Genomic DNA, 18,265 nt, shown 5'->3' with positions numbered 1-18,265 from the left:
TTGGGTTACTCCTGGATCTTTGCTCAGAAATCACTCCTGGCAGGAACATATAGGATGCAGGGCATCAAACTCGGGTAGGCTGCGTGCAAGGCAAATGCCCTACCCAGTGGGCTATGTCTCCAGCCCCTAAAATATTAGTTTTTGAAGTGTTTTTTTTTTTTGGTGGTTTTGTTTTGGCTGTTTTGTTTTTCCCTCTTTATTTGCTCAGTTTTATTTAATGAACATATCTTAGTTTTTTTTCATTCTGTTTTTAGAATTGAAATATGTTTCTCCTTGACAAATACATGTTTGAGGAAACATAGGTATGTATGTTTGTATATACGTGTGTGTGTGTGTGTGTGTGTGTGTGTGTGTGTGTGTGTGTGTGTGTGTTTGGGGCTGGAGAAATCATACAGGAGATAAAACGCTTACCTTGCGTGAGATCAGTCCCAGTTTGATCCCCAGCACTGTGCATGGTTCCCTGAGCACCACCAGGAGTCACTCCTGAGCACAGAGCCAACTCGAGCACCACTGAGTGTGGCTCAATACCCATCTTCAAAATAAAAACATTACCATTATACCATAATATTAATGGTTTCAGTTTGCTTTCCGGAAAGGAACCTGGATGCACAAGAAGAGTCTAGACAATACTTCATGGTGTAGATTCCTCCTACAGTGCTCTTTACCATAATCGCTTAGTTTTCTAGACTTGAAAATGATTGTTTTTAAGAATGCTTTATACACAGTCTAACCCAGGAAGCCTTTCTTCAGTAAAGTTTACCCTCACCAATGATGCTTTGCCTAGTAAACCTTTACATCTGACTTTCCGGCTTAACATTTTTTTAAGCATTCTAACCCATTCCACCTGGATCAGCTTTTCAACTGTAAATCATGGGTTGATCTTCAGTGTGTGTGTGTGTGTGTGTGTGTGTGTGTGTGTGTGTGTGTGTGTGTGTGAGTGTATGTGTTGGCCACCTCAATGTCTGTCTAACGTCCGTATTGTCCTTCCTCCTGTTATATATAACCCCTCCCCCCACTTACAATCTTGTGTTTCAATAAAATAAAATTAGAAAAAACCACATTGCTGGGCTGGAGAGATAGCATGGAGGTAGGGTGTTTGCCTTGCATGCAAAAGGACAGTGGTTCAAATCTTAGCATCCCACATGGTCCCCGGAACGTGCCAGGAGTGATTTCTGAGCACAGAGAGAGAAATAACCCCTGAATGCTGCCTGGTGTGACCCAAAACAAACAAACAAACAAACAAAAACAACATTGTTTGCAACGTGGGGAAGGAAGGGAAGAAAGATGGGGGGTACAGGAAGGAAACTGGGGACATTGGTGATGGAAAATGTGCACTGGTAAAGGGTGTTGTTGATTCAATTTTAAAATTTATTAAAATTTTAAACAATAAGTAGAAAGTAAACCTTTTTTATAGGCTGAACATACCTACTATATTTAATAGGTAAAGTGCAAGTACTTACCTTATAAGTGACCAACCCAGGTTGGCTCTCTATCACCAAATACCATTCCCTGAGCATCACCAGGAGTGATCCTTGAGCACAGAGGCAGGAGTAAGCCCTGGGAGCAGCTGGTGTGCCTCCCCACCCCAAGCAAAAGAAAGAAAAAAAGAAAAATACATACTTTATTTCTAGCTCTTTTTTTTTTTTCCACTTATTTCAGAACCACATCTAGTGGTAGTCTTGACTCTGTATTCAGAGATCATTCTAGGTGAGGCTTAGGAGACAATATGGAGTGCCAGGAATTGAACCTGGACAGCTGCATGTAAGGTAAGTGCCCTACCCACTATCATCTGTCTCTGGCTCTCAACTTCCATATTCCATAGAAATGGAGGCAGAGATGTGTCTATTGAGGGAAACTGCCTTCACCCTATGGCAGGGGTCTCAAACTGGCAGCCCTCGGGCCGTTTGCGGCCCTCTGTACAACATTTTGTGGCCTGCGGCTGGCCTTCAAATATCACAGTATTCGTGATTATTCACTTACCGAATAATTGCAATAAAAATCGCATTAGTAAGAAAAAACTTGCATTAAATATTCGCATACCCCGAGCAGTTCCGTTTGGGGTATGCAAATGTTTAATGCGATTTTTTGCAATTTTTTTCTTACTAATGCAATTTTTTATTGCAAATATTCGGTAAGCAAAATCCCTTATGCGGCCCTGCCTCACCCCAACTTTGCCTCCTGTGGCCCCCAGGTAAATTGAGTTTGAGACCCCTACCCTATGGGATAGTCTTTTTCTCCACAATTCAATCAATCCTACGTGTGACCCGAATAGGCCCATTTTGTTCTTTTACCTGCTTTCTCTAATGCAGTATCTTACAGGCCTGGCTTTACTGAAGTGGGGAGGACGGGGTCTTTCCACGGGCCCCAGACTTGCTTCAGCGTCAATGGACCCCAGCCCACAGGTGTCTCAGTGTGACTTATAGGGGGGGGGGACTGAGCACCAATGTCACTCACTCTCAGCGCCTGCATGGCCCTCTCCTGACATGTCATCTTGGACATTCAACCATGCTTAGACTGCTGGAGGACTGAGCTTAGGAAGAGCTGGGTGCTGAGTGATAGCCGTGCAGACAGGGTCTTCTGCCATGGTCATTTCCATCCTTCCTATTTTTTATCCAATTTATATATAGGCACCATGATTTGCAAGACTGTTAATGCTCTGTGTCAGGCATATAATGCCCCCTACCCACACTCCATAGGTTTCAGCATCTCTCACCAATGTCTCCGTCGTCCTTTGGTTGGGAGCCTTGCGAACTACAACCACAACCCTAGAAAGGTCCAGGACCCAAGGAGAATTCTCCTCGATTTAAAAATGGGAAGTATGGGGGCCGAAGAGATAGCACAGCGGTAAGGCATTTGCCTTGCATGTGGCCAGGTTCAATTCCTGGCATCCTATATTGTCCCCAAGCTTCCCAGGAGCGATGATTTCTGAGCACAGAGCCAGGAGTGTTCCCTGAGCATCTCTGGTTGTGCCCCCCCCTCAAAAAAACAATTAAATAAATAAAAACTGCTTTAAAAATAAAAATGGGGGGGGGGCCGGAGAGATAGCATGGAGGTAAGGCGTTTGCCTCTCATGCAGGAGGTCATCGGTTCGAATCCCGGCGTCCCATATATGGTCCTCCCGTGCCTGCCAGGAGCAATTTCTGAGCCTGGAGCCAGGAATAACCCCTGAGCACTGCCGGGTGTGACCCAAAAACCACAAAAAAAAAAAAAAATAAAAAAATAAAAATAAAAATAAAAATGGGGGGGCCGGAGAGATAGCTTGGGGGTAGGGCTTTTGCCTTGCATGCTGAAGGTCGGTGGTTCAAATCCTGGCATCCCATATGGTCCCCTGAGCCTGCCAGGAGCTATTTCTGAGCATAGAGAATATAATAATAATAATAATAACAACAACAACAACAACAACAAAATAATATTAATGAGAAATAAAATAAAGATGGAAAGTGTGGCTTCTCCTAAGCAAAACTCAGACCATCTCCCATGGAACCAGCAGGTGGAGCCACCAACAGCGATTTCAAAACCAAAACTAAATAAAACAGAAAGGGTGGACTTTTTTTGGGTTTTGTTTATGCAAATAGTTCATTCTCCACCACATTCCTCCCGGAATGGTCCCCCTCCTCCCTTCTTCACCAGGTCATTCCCTCCTCCCCTTCCCTTCCCTGTAGGACAGCTCTGTCCCTCCACGAGAGTGAATGAAGACTGGAGCTTGAAGGATCTTCAAACTGAGAAATGTGAGTGTGGCTGGAGGGACGCCCAGGGCAGAGAGAAGCCAGAGGAAAGAATCTTGAATTGGGGATGGGGGACGGGGGAAAGCCCAGTGGTGTTAGGGAGGCGAGATAGGACCCCTTTCCTCCCAGAAGCCTTGTGTATGCCAGAGAGCATGCTCAGCCAAATCTCTCATGACTCCTTCTAAAACAGAGGTCACACCCCCTTTCTCATCCCAGCTGGGGAGCAGCAAGTTGGGGGACCCATTCTGCCTAGCAGGACCCTTTTCTGTGCACTGTCTCAGACTCCATAGCCTGCTCCCAGAGACCTTTGCTGAGCCTTTTTCCAGAGTCAAACAAGGGCAAGCCCTCTGCTTATTCCGGGAAAGGGAGGGAAGTGATGGGCGGGGGAGGAGGAGGGCAGAGGTCCTGACCTCTGCACTGGACCCTGTTACTTGTGGTCCCCCAGTGGCAGCTGCCAGCACAGGCCATCTAGACGCTTCTAGAACATCTCCATGAAGACCAGGAAGCCAGAGAAGAGTATATGCAGCAGAATGATCACCTTGCCCCTTTCCCCAGCCATTGTCCACCATGTTCTTTCTTGTTTGGCAGGTGGTTCTTATATTTCCTGGTGTCCATCCTGTTCTGCGGGGTGGGTGGCTCCATTCCCATCTCCCCAAAGGTCTATGGGGAGGTGATTTCTCCTCTGTACCCCAAGACCTACCCGAACAACTTTGAGACAACCACTGTGATCACCGTGCCTAAGGGATACAGGATAAAGCTTGTCTTCTGGTACTTCGACCTGGAACCCTCTGAAGGCTGCTTCTATGACTACGTTAAGGTAGATGGGAAGACGAGGGAGGGCAGAGGGAGGTTCTCTGCACCTTGAGATCTAGTGTTTAGGCCTCCCTGAATAATGCTTCCCACCCATGCACACAGACCAGCCTTGGAAAAGCTGCCGGGTCGGGATCAGAGCCATAGCACAGTAGGAAGGGCACTTGCCTTGCATGCAGCCAACCCAGGTTCAATCCCCAGCATCCTCTATAGTCCCCAGTGAGCTGGAGTGGTGGTGCAAGTGGTAGGGCATCTGCCTTGCACATGCTAACCTAGGATAGACCAGGGTTTGATCCCTTGGCATCTCATATGGTCCCCCAAGTCAGGAGCGATTTCTGAGCGCATGGCTAGGAGTAAACCCTGAGCATCACCGGGTGTGGCCCAAAAACCAAAAAATAAAAAATCATATGTTCCCCAAGCCCACCAAGAGTTATTCCTGAGTGCAGAGCCATGAGTAAGCCCTGGTTTACTTAGTAAGGTAAGCTTTACTTAAACCTTAAGCAATTTTGTGTGTGTCCCCAACCCAAACACAAAAAGAAAAGCTGATGGGATTGGTGCCTGGAGGAGAGGTCCAAGGACTGGAGCACAGCAAGGCCCCAAGTTTTGATCCCCAGAACTGTATGACCCAGAGCACAACCCAGTGTAGTCCTGGAGGCCCTCCATATCTTTGAACCTGTCCATCCTGGTCTCTCTGGTCTCAGCATCTGCCAGTTGATCAAGCATTCCTGAGGAGTGGCCCCCAGGTCCCCTGAGCCTTCCTTAGGAAGTCTAAATATAAATCAATGCATGTCTCTAAAACTGTGATGAAAAGGCAGGAAAGAGGGGAGCTAATAGAATGCTTGTCTTGCATGCAGCTGCCCTGGGTTCAGTCCTCGATCTCCTATAGGGTCCCCAAAGTCCCTCCAGGAGTAATTTCTGAGTGCAGAGTAAGTACACTGAGTACAGTGCCAGAAGTAAGTCCTGAGCACTGCTATGGGTGGAACAACCATTGGCATTAGGGGTCCTCACTGAGCACTGAGGAGGGGAAAATATGCTCCACACTCAGGAAAGTACTAGATACAGAGTTGGAGATACCACTTCTGTCTGCTGTAATGTGGAGGTTCTTTGGGCACCAGGGTACCTAGGTTCCCTGCTTCCATGGAGGTCTCAGGGCCTGCTGCCTTGGCGGGAACAGAGGAGCATGAGCAGTTCACACAGAGCCTTTGACACTCTCCCCACCTTCTAACTCCCAAGAGAATCTCTGAAACCCATTTTTGGCAGGGGTAAGTGCCATGTGCTTTGCCAGGGATAGACCAGGATTAGGCCAGTGCGATTGCATACAAGTTCAGTGCCTTATCTCCTGTACTTGCTCTCCAGCCCAACCCACTCCAATCAAAACAAGATTCCAGGAGCCAAAAAAATAGATCAAGAGATAAAGGTTGTGTAGCACCAACCCCAGTTCAATCCCTGGCACCACCTAGAGTCCCCCCCCCCCCCCAAGCACCACCAGGTACTCCTTCTAAGCACGAAGCCAAGAATGGCCCCTGAAAACTGTCAGGTGTGACCCTCCTGCCTGTCACATTCCTGCCAAAGAATGAAAGGAAACAAAACCATTTATTGTTTAAAATAAGGCTTCAGGCTCAAGTGGAGTCTATACACAATCACTACACCAGTCTCAGGACCTGATTTCCCATGGAGAAGCTGCGTGAACAAAATGGAAAGAATCCAAGTCATAGCCCAGAAGACCTGAAAGTTTGCAGAATCTGCGGGTGGGGAAACCCATGGCACTAAGAATAGAGAGGAATGGGGTAGGGGAGAGATCAATTCTGCCGCAAAGGCTAGAGGAATCTCAAGATCCAAGTGGACAGTTAACACGAAGGCTGCTGGAAATCAGAGACCATTTGGTCAGCTGAGAATATGGGGGCAGAGGGATGATAGAACCAGATGTCAATGACATGAGCCAAATAGAGAGAAAACAAAGTAAACCTGGCATCCAGGCTCTAGAAAAGAAGTGTTTGAGGGGGCCGGGTAGGTGGCGCTGGAGGTAAGGTGTCTGCCTTGCAAGCCCTAGCCAAGGAAGGACTGCGGTTCGATCCCCCGGTGTCCCATATGGTCCCCCCAAGCCAGGGGCGATTTCTGAGCACATAGCCAGGAGTAACCCCTGAGCGTCAAACGGGTGTGGCCCAAAAACCAAAAAAAAAAAAAAAAAAAAAAAAAAAAAGAAGTGTTTGAGGAAGCACGGGGCGGGGGGGGGGGGCGGGGGGGGGCGGGGGGGGGGGGAACAGATTTAGAAGTGGGATGTGACAAAAGGAAGGCCTGAATCATGCTGGAACCTAAGAAAGGAAGCAAGTTTGACCAAGCAAGTTAGACCAAGCTCTGGATACCATGCAAGGGGCTGGCCAAATGGACAGAGGAAAGAGCTGGAAGGAGGGACTGTGTCCAAAGGCAGTACACACACACACACACACACACACACACACACACACACACACACAAAACGGCATGTGTCCCTACAGCTTTTCTCTCACCTCTTGCCCTTTTTCCCAGCTCTCTGCAGACAAGAAAACCCTGGGAAGATTTTGTGGGCAGCAGGGCTCCTCCCAGGGCCACCCACCAGGCCAGACAGAGTTCATGTCTCAGGGCAACAAGATGCTTCTCACCTTCCACACAGACTTCTCCAACGAGGAGAACGGCACCGTCATATTCTACAAGGGCTTCCAGGCCTTCTACCAAGCTGTGGGTGAGCACCACTTGCTCCCCCTCAAGTCGTTGTCCCTGTGAGGGAAAAGGGGGCCCTTCACTCCAGAAGAGGCCCCAGGCCTGTCCCTTCCTGTCTGAAGAGAGCTTTTATCTCCCTATAAGAGAAAGGGGGGGGGGGGGGCTGGAGAGATAGGCATTTGCCTTTCATGCAGAAGGTCAGTGGTTCAAATCCCAGCATCCCATATGGTCCCCTGTGCCTGCCAGGGGCGATTTCTGAGCATAGAGCCAGGAGTAACCCCTGAGCACTGCCGGGTGTGACCCAAAAAACAAAAAGAGAAGGAAGGTGCAGACCCAGACTCTGACCCCATAAGCCAGGCTCCCAGGAGGGGCCCCCAAGAGCTGACTTGGTCTCTAGACCACAGCTCTGAGAGTCCCTTAGCACCACTCTAGAAATACAACCCTGCCTTCTGGAACCTTCCAGACCTCAATGAATGTGCGGCCCAGAGCAACTTGCCAGAGGAGATGGCACAGCCCAGATGCCAGCAGCTTTGCCACAACTATGTGGGAGGTTACTTCTGTTCCTGTCGTCCAGGCTATACCCTCCAGCCGGACGGACACTCCTGCAAGGGTGAGGCCGGGGTGGGATAAACGGGCATTGATTGGGGGGCTGGCAAGCTGAGACTTCTGGTGACTCTCTCTGTTCCCCCAGTCAACTGCAGCAGCCAGCTGTATACGGAGCCATCGGGCTACATTTCTAGCGTGGAGTACCCGAAGCCCTATGGGCCGGACCTGCGCTGTAACTACAGTATCCGGGTGGAGCGTGGCCTCACCCTGCACCTCAAGTTCTTGGAGCCTTTTGAAATCGATGACCACCAGCAAGTGCACTGTCCCTATGATCAGCTACAGGTATGGCCACTTCTGGCTCCTTCCTTTGGCGCAAGCCACCTCTGCTTTCTGCTTCCAGCCGGAGCCCCTTTGACTCCTGGCCCAAATCCATGGATTGGGCAAAGTTCCTCAAGTAGAAGTGGGTTCTGGGATCTTTTTCCCCTCCTGCCAGCTGGAGACTATAAACCAGGCAGCCGTGTTATCACCACCACCACTTCCCTTCCCCCAAGAGAAAATTCCAGAAGTGGGGAGATGACTCTCCCTTCTCCCCCACCAGATCTATGCCAATGGGAGAAACCTAGGTGAGTTCTGTGGGAAGCAGAGGCCCCCAGACATGGATACCAGCAGCAACTCTGTGGATCTGCTTTTCTTCACGGACGACTCTGGGGACAGTCGAGGCTGGAAGGTTCATTACACTACTGAAAGTAAGGAGGGCCTGAGCGGGTGGCTCAGTGGCCAGAGTAGGAAGGAGGCTGATAAGAAGAGAAGGACAGTGGGTCTGATGTGAGCATGCCCTCTGCTTCTTCCTATCCCCAACAGCTATCAAGTGTCCTCAGCCCAAGACCCTAGATAAGTTCACTATCATCAAGAATCCGCAGTCTCAGTACCAGTTCCGGGATTACTTCATCGTCACCTGCAAGCAAGGCTACCAGCTTGTAGAGGTAAGAGCCCAGGGCAGAGGGGACGGGGCTGGGCCAACATTGCAGGAGGATTTCAACTAGATTGATTCCTGACAGAATTAGGCCCATCTAGAAGTTTTTATCCGGGTCTACCAGACTTCAAATTTGACCACACTATGGACATAAATACTTAAATACTGATGTGGAGTAGAGATATAGGACAGAGATTAAGGCATTTACTTGGGACATAGTTGGCCCTGTTTTGATCCCTGGCACTACTTATGGTGTCTTGAGAACTACCAGGAGTGATCCCCAAGCACAGAACCAGAAGTAATTCACTAGCACTGCCAGGTGTAATCCAAAAACCAAAAAATTAAAATTAATTTTAAAAAATTTAACAATGAAAATATTGATCTGAGGGGTTGGGCTCAGAGAGATAGCTTAACAAACTGAGTGCATGCTTTGCACGTGGAAGACCTGGTTTTAGTTCTCAGCTTCACACACTTCCTAGAGCATCATCAGGAACAATCCCAAGCATTGAACCAGGAGCATTGCTAAAATGACCCCCATGCCAAAAGATAAATAAATATTGAGGGCCAGAGAGATAGCATGGAGGTAAGGCATTTGCCTTACATGTAGAAGGATGGTGGTTCAAATCCCGGCATCCCATGTCGTCCCCCGTGCCTGCCAGGAGCGATTTCTAACCATAGAGCCAGGAGTAACCCTGAGCGCTGCCATGTGTGACCCCCAAACAAAGAAAAAAAAAGATAAATAAATATTGGTCTGGATGGATAGGGATGTGGCCCCAATGCAGAGCATCATGTCTTGCATGTGGAAGGTCCTGGATTTGATTCCTAGCACCATATGGTTCACCTCCCCAGCAGCCTGTTAAGTGTGGACCCAACAAAAGTGACCTCCAAAAATAACTATTCCATAGGATAATGTCCAAAGACTAACCCAAAGATACTGACTATAGGCTGAGCTCAGTGTTACTTAAACCCACCAGGTGAGCCTTACCTGTGGCTAAGCTGAGGAAATACTGATCTTGGTCCCATCATTATAGAATAGGGGCAGAAGTGACTCATTCAATATCATAGTGTTTTTTATACCCTTTGTCCCATGGTGTTCTCTTCTGTTCTTTTTCTTCTTCTTTTTTTTTTTTTTTTTTTGGCTTTTTGGGCCACACCCATTTGATGCTCAGGGGTTACTCCTGGCTAAGCACTCAGAAATTGCCCCTGGCTTGGGGAGACCATATGGGACGCCAGGGCATCGAACCGCCATTCTTCCTTGGCTAGCATTTGCAAGGCAGACACCTTACCTCTAGCGCCACCTCACCGGCCCCTGTTCGTTTTCTTTTAATTCATTTTTAAACCTGATTGATTGATTGATTGGTTTGGGGGCCATACCCAGAGGCTCTCAGGGGTTACTCCTGGCCCTGCACTCAGAAATCACCGCTGGCAGACTGGGAGACCATATGGGTTGCCAGGAATCGAACCAGGTTCCTCCCAGGTCAGCTGAATGCAAGGCAAATGCCCTACCACTGTGCTATCTCTCTGGCCCCTCTTCTGTTCTTTTGTACATATCTGGGGTTCCCTCCAGGGCTTACCAACTTGTCCTTAGCTTTGCACTTTGTCCATTAGGCCAAACTCTGAAGAGCTGGTGATAATTTATCATGTATACAGAAATTGGCTTATAATGCTGTATATCTGAAACCTAAGAAAAATCTTAAATCAATGCTATGTCCAGATAAATAATTAGAAATCAATAAATATGCTTAGAAAAATATGTTCAGGATCAGAGAAAAAGACCTTTGGTCTATCCTTGAGTGGTAGATTCATTATTTACCAATATTTGAAGGTCAGGAAGATGGCTTCAAGAACTGGAATGCATGTTTTGCATGCAGGGACCTCAGGTTTGACCCCCAGCATTGCCACTACCGAGAGTGACCCCTCAATACTAAGCCCCAAGTAGGTTCTGAACACTACTTGGTGTATACCTCACTTTACCCCAAGAAAAAGAGAGATAGGCCCGGAGAGATAGCACAGCGGCTTTGCCTTGCAAGCAGCCGATCCAGGACCAAAGGTGGTTGGTTCGAATCCTGGTGTCCCATATGGTCCCCTGTGCCTGCCAGGAGCTATTTCTGAGCAGACAGCCAGGAGTAACCCCTGAGCACTGCCGGGTGTGGCCCAAAAACCAAAAAGAAAAAAAGAAAAAAGAAAAAGAGAGATGAGAGAAGAGAAAAATATAGTTTGGGAGAGACAAAATTATGCAGGATTTGAAAGGGATAAGAATGTGGTTCTAAAAAAAATTTAAAAAAAAAAAAAAAAAGAATGTGGTTCTACTTGTAGACCGAGTCTTTTATTTTTCACAGCTTAACGTTCATTATAAATTGGGGGGTTGGAGGGTATCAATTGGATCACTGTAGAAACAGGTGAGAGATCAGTGGATGGAACTTCTGGCTTTTGTTTGTTTCTTTTTTTGTTTTTGTTTGTTTTGGGGTCACACCGGCAGCGCTCAGGGGTTCCTCCTGGCTCTACACTCAGAAATCGCTCCTGGCAGGCTTGGGGGATCATATGGGATGCCGGAATTTGAACCACCATCCTTCTGCATGCAAGGCAATTGCCCTGCCTCCATGCTATCTCTCTGGCCCAGTATTTGTTTCTTGGGAGCCAAACCCAGCAGTGCTCAGGAGTTACTTCTGGCTGTACCTTCAGGAATCACTTCTAGAGAGCTATGGGGTATTAAGGATCAAACCTGGGTTGGCCACATGCAAGGCAAGTGCCCTACCTGCTATACTATCTCTTTGGCCCTTCACTGTCCCCTTATGATCCTTAGGGCTGAAAGAACCATCTAGAAATAGGACCATCTAGACCATCTGAAATCTGAGAGCTGGGGAATTGCTCTGGTACCCCTGCTGCTGTGGGGGAAGTTGTGAAGCAAGCTGCAAAGCATCATGGTACTAATGCCATCTTTACCCTTGCCCAAACAGAAAGGCCAGCCACTGCTCTCTTTCACATCTGTCTGCCAGGACGATGGCACATGGCATCGTGCCATGCCCAAGTGCCAGAGTAAGTCATAATGCAAATGGGTGTCTGCTCTTGGGACCTCCCTCCTACAGACTTGGGTTAACCTAGGCCCAGAAGGGAAGTGGGAATCAGGAGTATATGTGTCCATCAAATCCCTGTACTATCTGTAGAAACTATCATCTCTGCAAGAGTGACAGGCTCCACCTAGACCCAAAATTTATACCATCCATTTCCCATCTGTTCCAAGTGGCCCCCTCAGACCTTTCTTTCTTTCCTATGTTCTTGGCCCAGTCTCCGGGTTCACTGCTGTTCTGTTGGTAAGATAATCAACAATCCTCACACTGGTTCTAGTACAGCATTTTCAGCCCAAACCTCCCTTTGTTCTCTCCAAGTCAAGGACTGTGGGCAGCCCCGAGCACTGCTGAATGGAGCCTTCAGTTACACTACCCCAAATGGGGTGAATACCTACGAGGCCAGTATCCAGTACCGCTGCAATGAACCCTATTACAAGATGCAGGTTGCAGATGGCAGCAGCGAGTTGGAGCGAGGTAGTGTGCCATGCATATGGTGGGCTTTTCTCTGTCTTCTCAGAAGAGCTGAGTTCTTTACCACCAGAATCTTTAGGGAAATGTTATAAGTTATCTTCCCAGGGCACTGACTTCAAGAACCTAGAGAACAGTGCTAAGAGATACCCAATAAGGTTGAGGAAGGAGCTGATACAAAGAAAGACTTGAATTTCACAACAATTTGTCCTTTTCAACACAACTTTCATCTCTTCCACCAACACTACCAGCAGCACTGTAACTTTCATTTCCATCACCACTACCACCTCAGCCACAATCACTGCATTCATCCCTACTACCAATTGCACTTTCATTGTCACTATGAATACCACTACTAGTGCCACCATCATCACACTACCACATCATACTGTCATAACTCCCCCATAACCACTATCAAAACCACCATCACCATAATCATTACCATGACCATCATGGCACCATAATCATGACATCATGACCACCATCATGACCACCATCCTCACCACCTCAACCATCATGTCCATCATGACACCATTATCACCAACACCATCACCATTACTACCACCACCGCCATCATAAGTATCTAAACCACCACCTCTTTCACCTCTATTCACTCACCACCCCCGTCCAAATCTCTGGAGTCTGGGTTTCCTACCTGTGCCCCTCTTGCTGATTACAACCCCTCTCCCCACAGGGGCATTTACCTGCACAGCCCAGGGCCTTTGGAAGAATAAGCTGGCAGGAGAGAAGATTCCCCGGTGTTTGCCACCACCTCTTTCACCTCTATTCACTCACCACCCCCGTCCAAATCTCTGCAGTCTGGGTTTCCTACCTGTGCCCCTCTTGCTGATTACAACCCCTCTCCCCACAGGGGCATTTACCTGCACAGCCCAGGGCCTTTGGAAGAATAAGCTGGCAGGAGAGAAGATTCCCCGGTGTTTGCCAGGTGAGTACAGACCTCTGGGGTCTTTCTCAGGAACTTTGGGGCCCCAGGAAATAGAGTGACACAGAGGGGTAGATAAATTGAGTGGACAGACATTTCAGGTTGGATTATTTTGTTGCTTCCCCAGTGGTTCTTTAGACCAGTTCCAGCAGTTAGGAGTCAACTGGATTGGGAGGTTGAATATTAGGGCTCAAACATGCAGCGATGCTCAGGCCCAGTGGCTTGAGGGGCAGACAAGCTCACATCAGGCAGTGCTCAGGGGTCTCTAGTTTACACCCAGCAGTACAGGAGCCTGTAGTTGTAGGGGGAATCAAATTGGGTTAGGACACATACCTTGCACTAACCCCTACAGTATTCTCCCAGCCCCAAGACAGACTCCCAATTTTAAGTTCCAAGTAGAACCCAAAGAATCAAGGAGATAATTCAAGTGCAAAAGTATATGCAAGGCCCCAAATTTAACCCCTCACCCTCCATGCACCCCTGAGGCACAGGTGACCCCCAAGCACCACCCAGTGGATCACCACTGGCCACACACCCCCATAGACTCTGCCAGGTGAGACCCTGGCCCCAACCCCCAATCATTCTCTACCCAGTATGGTCACCATTTTAACATACCAAACCAAGCATATACCTCAGGAATGAGGGATCAGAAGATGAGACATCCTAGAAGAAAGGAGAGAGAGACCCAGAGAGCTTTATTCTGTCCGGATGTTGCAGCATTTTCACGGAGCTGATGGGAAATCAGGGACTAGACTAGTCCTTTCCCTTCCCGGAAAGAAAGTCACCAAAAAAGAGGAAGCATGCAAGGGGCAGAGTGATAGTACAGTGGGTATAGGGTGTTTGTCTTGCAGGAAGCTGACTTGGACTAAATCCCTGGCGTCCTATATGGTCCCTAGAGCACCTCTAAGAGTAACTCCTGAGTGCAAAGCCTAAAGTAATTGGCTTTGAGTAATTGAGCATTGACACGTGTGACTCAAAACCAAAAACAAACAAAAAAGAAGCTGGAGGAGGCAAAGCAATGGTACAGCACTGTAGAGGGTCAACATGATTGTACATGATCATTGTACATGATCCCTGTTGCCACATATGATCTTGTGAGCCCTACCTGAACAGAGCCAAGAGCAGAGCCAGAAGGCTGGGTCACCACTAGGTGTGCCCCCCCCTTCCTGAAATAAATAGGAAGCTGTCCACAAAATGCTAAGCATGAGGAATAGGAAGAGAGAGGAAAGAAAAACAAGTCTGCCAAGGAGGGTGGCATTGACCCTCCCCCCCACCTCACGTTCCTGTCTTCTCTTCCAGTGTGCGGGAAACCAGTCAACCCTGTAGAACAGAGGCAACGCATCATTGGAGGGTCCCCAGCCAAGCTGGGCAATTTCCCCTGGCAGGCTTACACCAACATCCACGGGCGGGGAGGTGGGGCATTGCTGGGTGACCGCTGGATTCTTACCGCGGCGCATACCCTGTACCCCAAGAACCAAGGAAACACAGGCAGACAACTCCACAGCGAAGACCAGGATGGCAGCGACCTAGACAAGAATGTGAATGTGTTTCTGGGTCACATCACCATTGAAGAGATTGAAAAATCCTATCATCCCGTCCGTCGGGTAATCGTCCACCCGGACTACGTCCAGCAAGATGCCTACAGTTTTGAGGGGGACATCGCCCTACTGGAGCTGGAAAACCGTGTCACCTTAGGCCCTCACCTCCTCCCCATCTGCCTTCCCGACAATGAGACCTTATATGACGTGGGTCTCATGGGTTACGTCAGTGGGTTTGGGGTGATGAGAAACAGGCTATCTCAGGATTTGAAGTTTGTCCATCTGCCTGTGGCTAATAGGGAGGTGTGTGAAAGATGGCTCCGGCAAAAACAAAGGAAAGATGTGTTTTCTCAAAACATGTTCTGTGCCGGGGACCCGAGTCTGAAGCAGGACGCCTGCCAGGGTGACAGCGGAGGCGTCTTCGCAGTGAGGGATGAGGACAGCGACCACTGGATGGCCACAGGCATTGTGTCCTGGGGCATCGGCTGTGGCAAAGGATACGGCTTCTACACCAAATTACTCAGCTACGTGGACTGGATCAAGAAAGAGATGGAGAGGGAGGAAGACTGAACCCCCAGTCTGGGCCAGCATCTGGAGAGGGATGTGTCCAAGAAAAGCTCCTAACCAATTTGAGGACCACAAAGGATCCATATTAAACTCACTGATGCACAAAAATTGGATGTGAGATCATTTCTTCTCGGTTATACACCTGAGACAAACCAAAGGGCACCTTTGTTGAAAACCAAAATCTCAGCAGCCACAGATATAGTCCAGTGGGTAGGGCTTTTTCCTTGCAGGCGACCCGACCCAGGTTCAATTCCTCAGCACCCTCTATCAGAAGTATTCTATCAGAAGTAATCCTTGAGCACAACAGATGTGGCCAAAAAATTAATAAAATTTAGTAGTCTAGGGCCAGGGATCCTCAAACTTTTTAAACAGGAGGCCAGTTCACTGTCCCTCAGACCAATGAAGGGCCAGACTAAAGTTAAAAAAAAAATAATAATAAAAAAATAAAAAAAAAAAACTGGGGTCGAAGAGATAGCATGGAGGTAAGGTGTTTGCCTTTCATGTAGGAGATCATCGGTTCGAATCCCGGCGTCCCATATGGTCCCCCGTGCCTGCCAGGAGCAATTTCTGAGCCTGGAGCCAGGAATAACCCCTGAGCAGTGCCGGGTGTGACCCAAAAACCACAAAAAAAAAAAAAAAAACAAAAAAAAAAAAACCTATGAACAAATTCCTATGCACACCGCACATACCTCATTTTGAAGTTAAAAAAATGGGAACAAATAGAATATTTAAAATAAAGAACAAGTGGGGCTGGAGAGATAGCATGGAGGTAAGGCATTTGCCTTGCATGTAGAAGATTGGTGGTTCAAATCCCAGCATCCCATATGGTCCCCCAGCCAGCCAGGAGCAATTTCGGAGCAGAGAGCCAGGAGGAACGCTCTGAGCGCTGCCAGGTGTGACCAAAAAAAAATTTTTTTTAATTAAAAAAATTTTTTAAATGAACAAGTAAAGCTAAATCAACAAACTTACCAATATTTCAATGGGAACTATCAGGCTGCTTTTGGCAGGCCATAGTTTGAGGACCACTGCCTCGGAATGAGAGGAGGAGATGAGAGAGAGAGAGAGAGACAGACAGACAGACAGACAGACAGACAGACAGAGACAGAGAGAGACAGAGAAACAGACAGAGACAGAGAGAGAGCAGAGAGACAGAGAGAGCAGAGAGACAGAGAGAGACAGAGAGAGCAGAGAGACAGAGAGAGAGAGAGAGGGAGGGAAGGGAGTCCGAGAGTGCAGCGCACATCCCACACTGGGCCCAGGATGAGTCGGCAGCTAAGCAAGACAGGCAACAGAAGCAAAAATACCGGGTGGGCCAGATAAATGTCCTTGGCAAGACACATGTGGCCCATGGGACATAGTTTGAAGACCCCTGGTCTAGGGAGTAAATTATTTTCCCATGTCTCTGAGCCATACTAGCAAATGATTGAAACTCAAGGAGCGATTTTGAGAAGCTCTGATTTGTAGTCAATAGGTCAGCTAACCAAGTAAGATGCACTTGCCACATGCACTAAAAATGAAGGGGGAAAACTGAGGCTCTGAGAACCTTCTACCAGTGGAATCCACCTCAGCTATTCATGAACACTGTCAGAACCAAGCTGAACCGTAGAATTCCCAGAATTGCTCTGTGGGCTAGGGGAAAGCACCCACCCACTTTGGAATGGGTTCCAGAACCATTTAGTCATACTTAAAACATTAAAATATGATGCTGAAAGGCATCGAGAACAATTTAGTTTAGGCACAAAACTGCAATTCTGGCTGTGATTAACAATTTGTATCTGTTTTGATTGTGCAATATGGAGAAAATCCTGATTTCCCACACATGTAGTTGCAAATATAACAGCTCTTTTTGTTCAATAACAGTTTTAAAACATCTCACCTTTCCATTTTTAAATAGTCTAAGTCAGAATTATTACGATTTTTTTCTAGGCTGAATCATTAGCTATATTTAAATAACATGTATTCATTAAGGTACATTTAGAGGATCCAGAGAGGGAAAGGGGTAGGAAGGAGCTGTGGAATAATGGTGGAAAGACCCTGAACTGGTGTTGTAGATTTGTATAAAATAAATTCATTCCTATTATAAACTCTGGAACCTCAAAGTTATAAAAAGAAAAAGAAAAAGGCCAGGGAGATGGCACAGGGGAAGGCATGTGCCTTGTATGAAGCCAAATCTGCTTTGATCCTTGACACTACATATGGTTTCCAGAGTCTCACCAGAAGTGATCCCTGAGCACAGAATCAGGAGAGATTCCTGAGCTAGGAACCAGGAGTAAGCCCTAAGCAAAGCTAGGTGTGACCCAAAACAAAGATACATTTAGAAGTTCCATTTAAAGGGGTCAGTGAAATAACACCACTTTGGAACAACCCCTAAATACTGAGCTGGATTAGCCTCCAAACACTACCAGTTATGGCCCAAAATCCAATCCAAAACAAAACCAAACAAAAAGAGACCTTTGGAGGTCAGGAAAGAACCCAAATCTTGCAATAAGTATTTCTCATAGAACATTATCAGGTTATTGCACAACTGAATCCTTGAACTTGTTTGAGCAATTTTACAGGCACTGCCACAGACAAGCCTAAATTTTTCAGAGGAGCAATGGAAATAAAAGGTCTTCCCAAGTGGGTAGGAGCGAGTAAGGCATTTGCCTTACACATGGCCGACCTGGGTTCAATCTCCAGCATCTCATATGATCCCCCAAGCCTGCCAGGAGTAATTTTTGAGTGTAAAGCCAGGAGTAATTTTTGAGTGTAAAGCCAGGAGTAACCCCTGAATGCCTCCACGTATAGTCTAAAACCCAAATAAAAAATATATAAACCTTCTGAAGGGACTGAAGCAATAGTATAGAGGGTAGGGCACTTGCCTTGCGCATGGTCAACCTGGATTCAATCCTAGAACTACATATGGTCCCCTGAGCCCATCAGAAGTGCTC

The 18,265-nt window shown here is 47.6% G+C and overlaps 1 protein-coding gene across 1 annotated transcript; it reads left to right on the top strand.

Annotated features, from left to right (window-relative positions):
* Nucleotides 1-3,583: 3,583 nt before the first annotated feature.
* Nucleotides 3,584-15,443, top strand: C1R (complement C1r). Its single transcript, XM_049771999.1, has 11 exons — nt 3,584-3,728; nt 4,314-4,542; nt 7,062-7,254; nt 7,696-7,842; nt 7,924-8,120; nt 8,377-8,524; nt 8,640-8,761; nt 11,709-11,787; nt 12,138-12,293; nt 13,159-13,233; nt 14,530-15,443. Coding segments are annotated over exons 1-11 (2,157 nt in total). The 5' UTR covers nt 3,584-3,726; the 3' UTR covers nt 15,339-15,443.
* Nucleotides 15,444-18,265: the final 2,822 nt, after the last annotated feature.

The sequence above is a fragment of the Suncus etruscus genome, chromosome 4 (genome assembly GCF_024139225.1).
Source record: "Suncus etruscus isolate mSunEtr1 chromosome 4, mSunEtr1.pri.cur, whole genome shotgun sequence".
Classification (NCBI taxonomy): Eukaryota; Metazoa; Chordata; class Mammalia; order Eulipotyphla; family Soricidae; genus Suncus; species Suncus etruscus.
The sequence above is the reverse complement of the archived record's forward strand: the minus strand, read 5'-3'. Positions and strand labels throughout refer to the sequence as shown.

Excerpts from the sequence above, each read along its gene's own strand:
- C1R (XM_049771999.1), top strand. Across the intron at positions 8,121-8,376 it reads GTCCCTATGATCAGCTACAG|ATCTATGCCAATGGGAGAAA; the intron begins GTATGGCCACTT and ends CTCCCCCACCAG. Across the intron at positions 8,762-11,708 it reads AAGGCTACCAGCTTGTAGAG|AAAGGCCAGCCACTGCTCTC; the intron begins GTAAGAGCCCAG and ends TTGCCCAAACAG.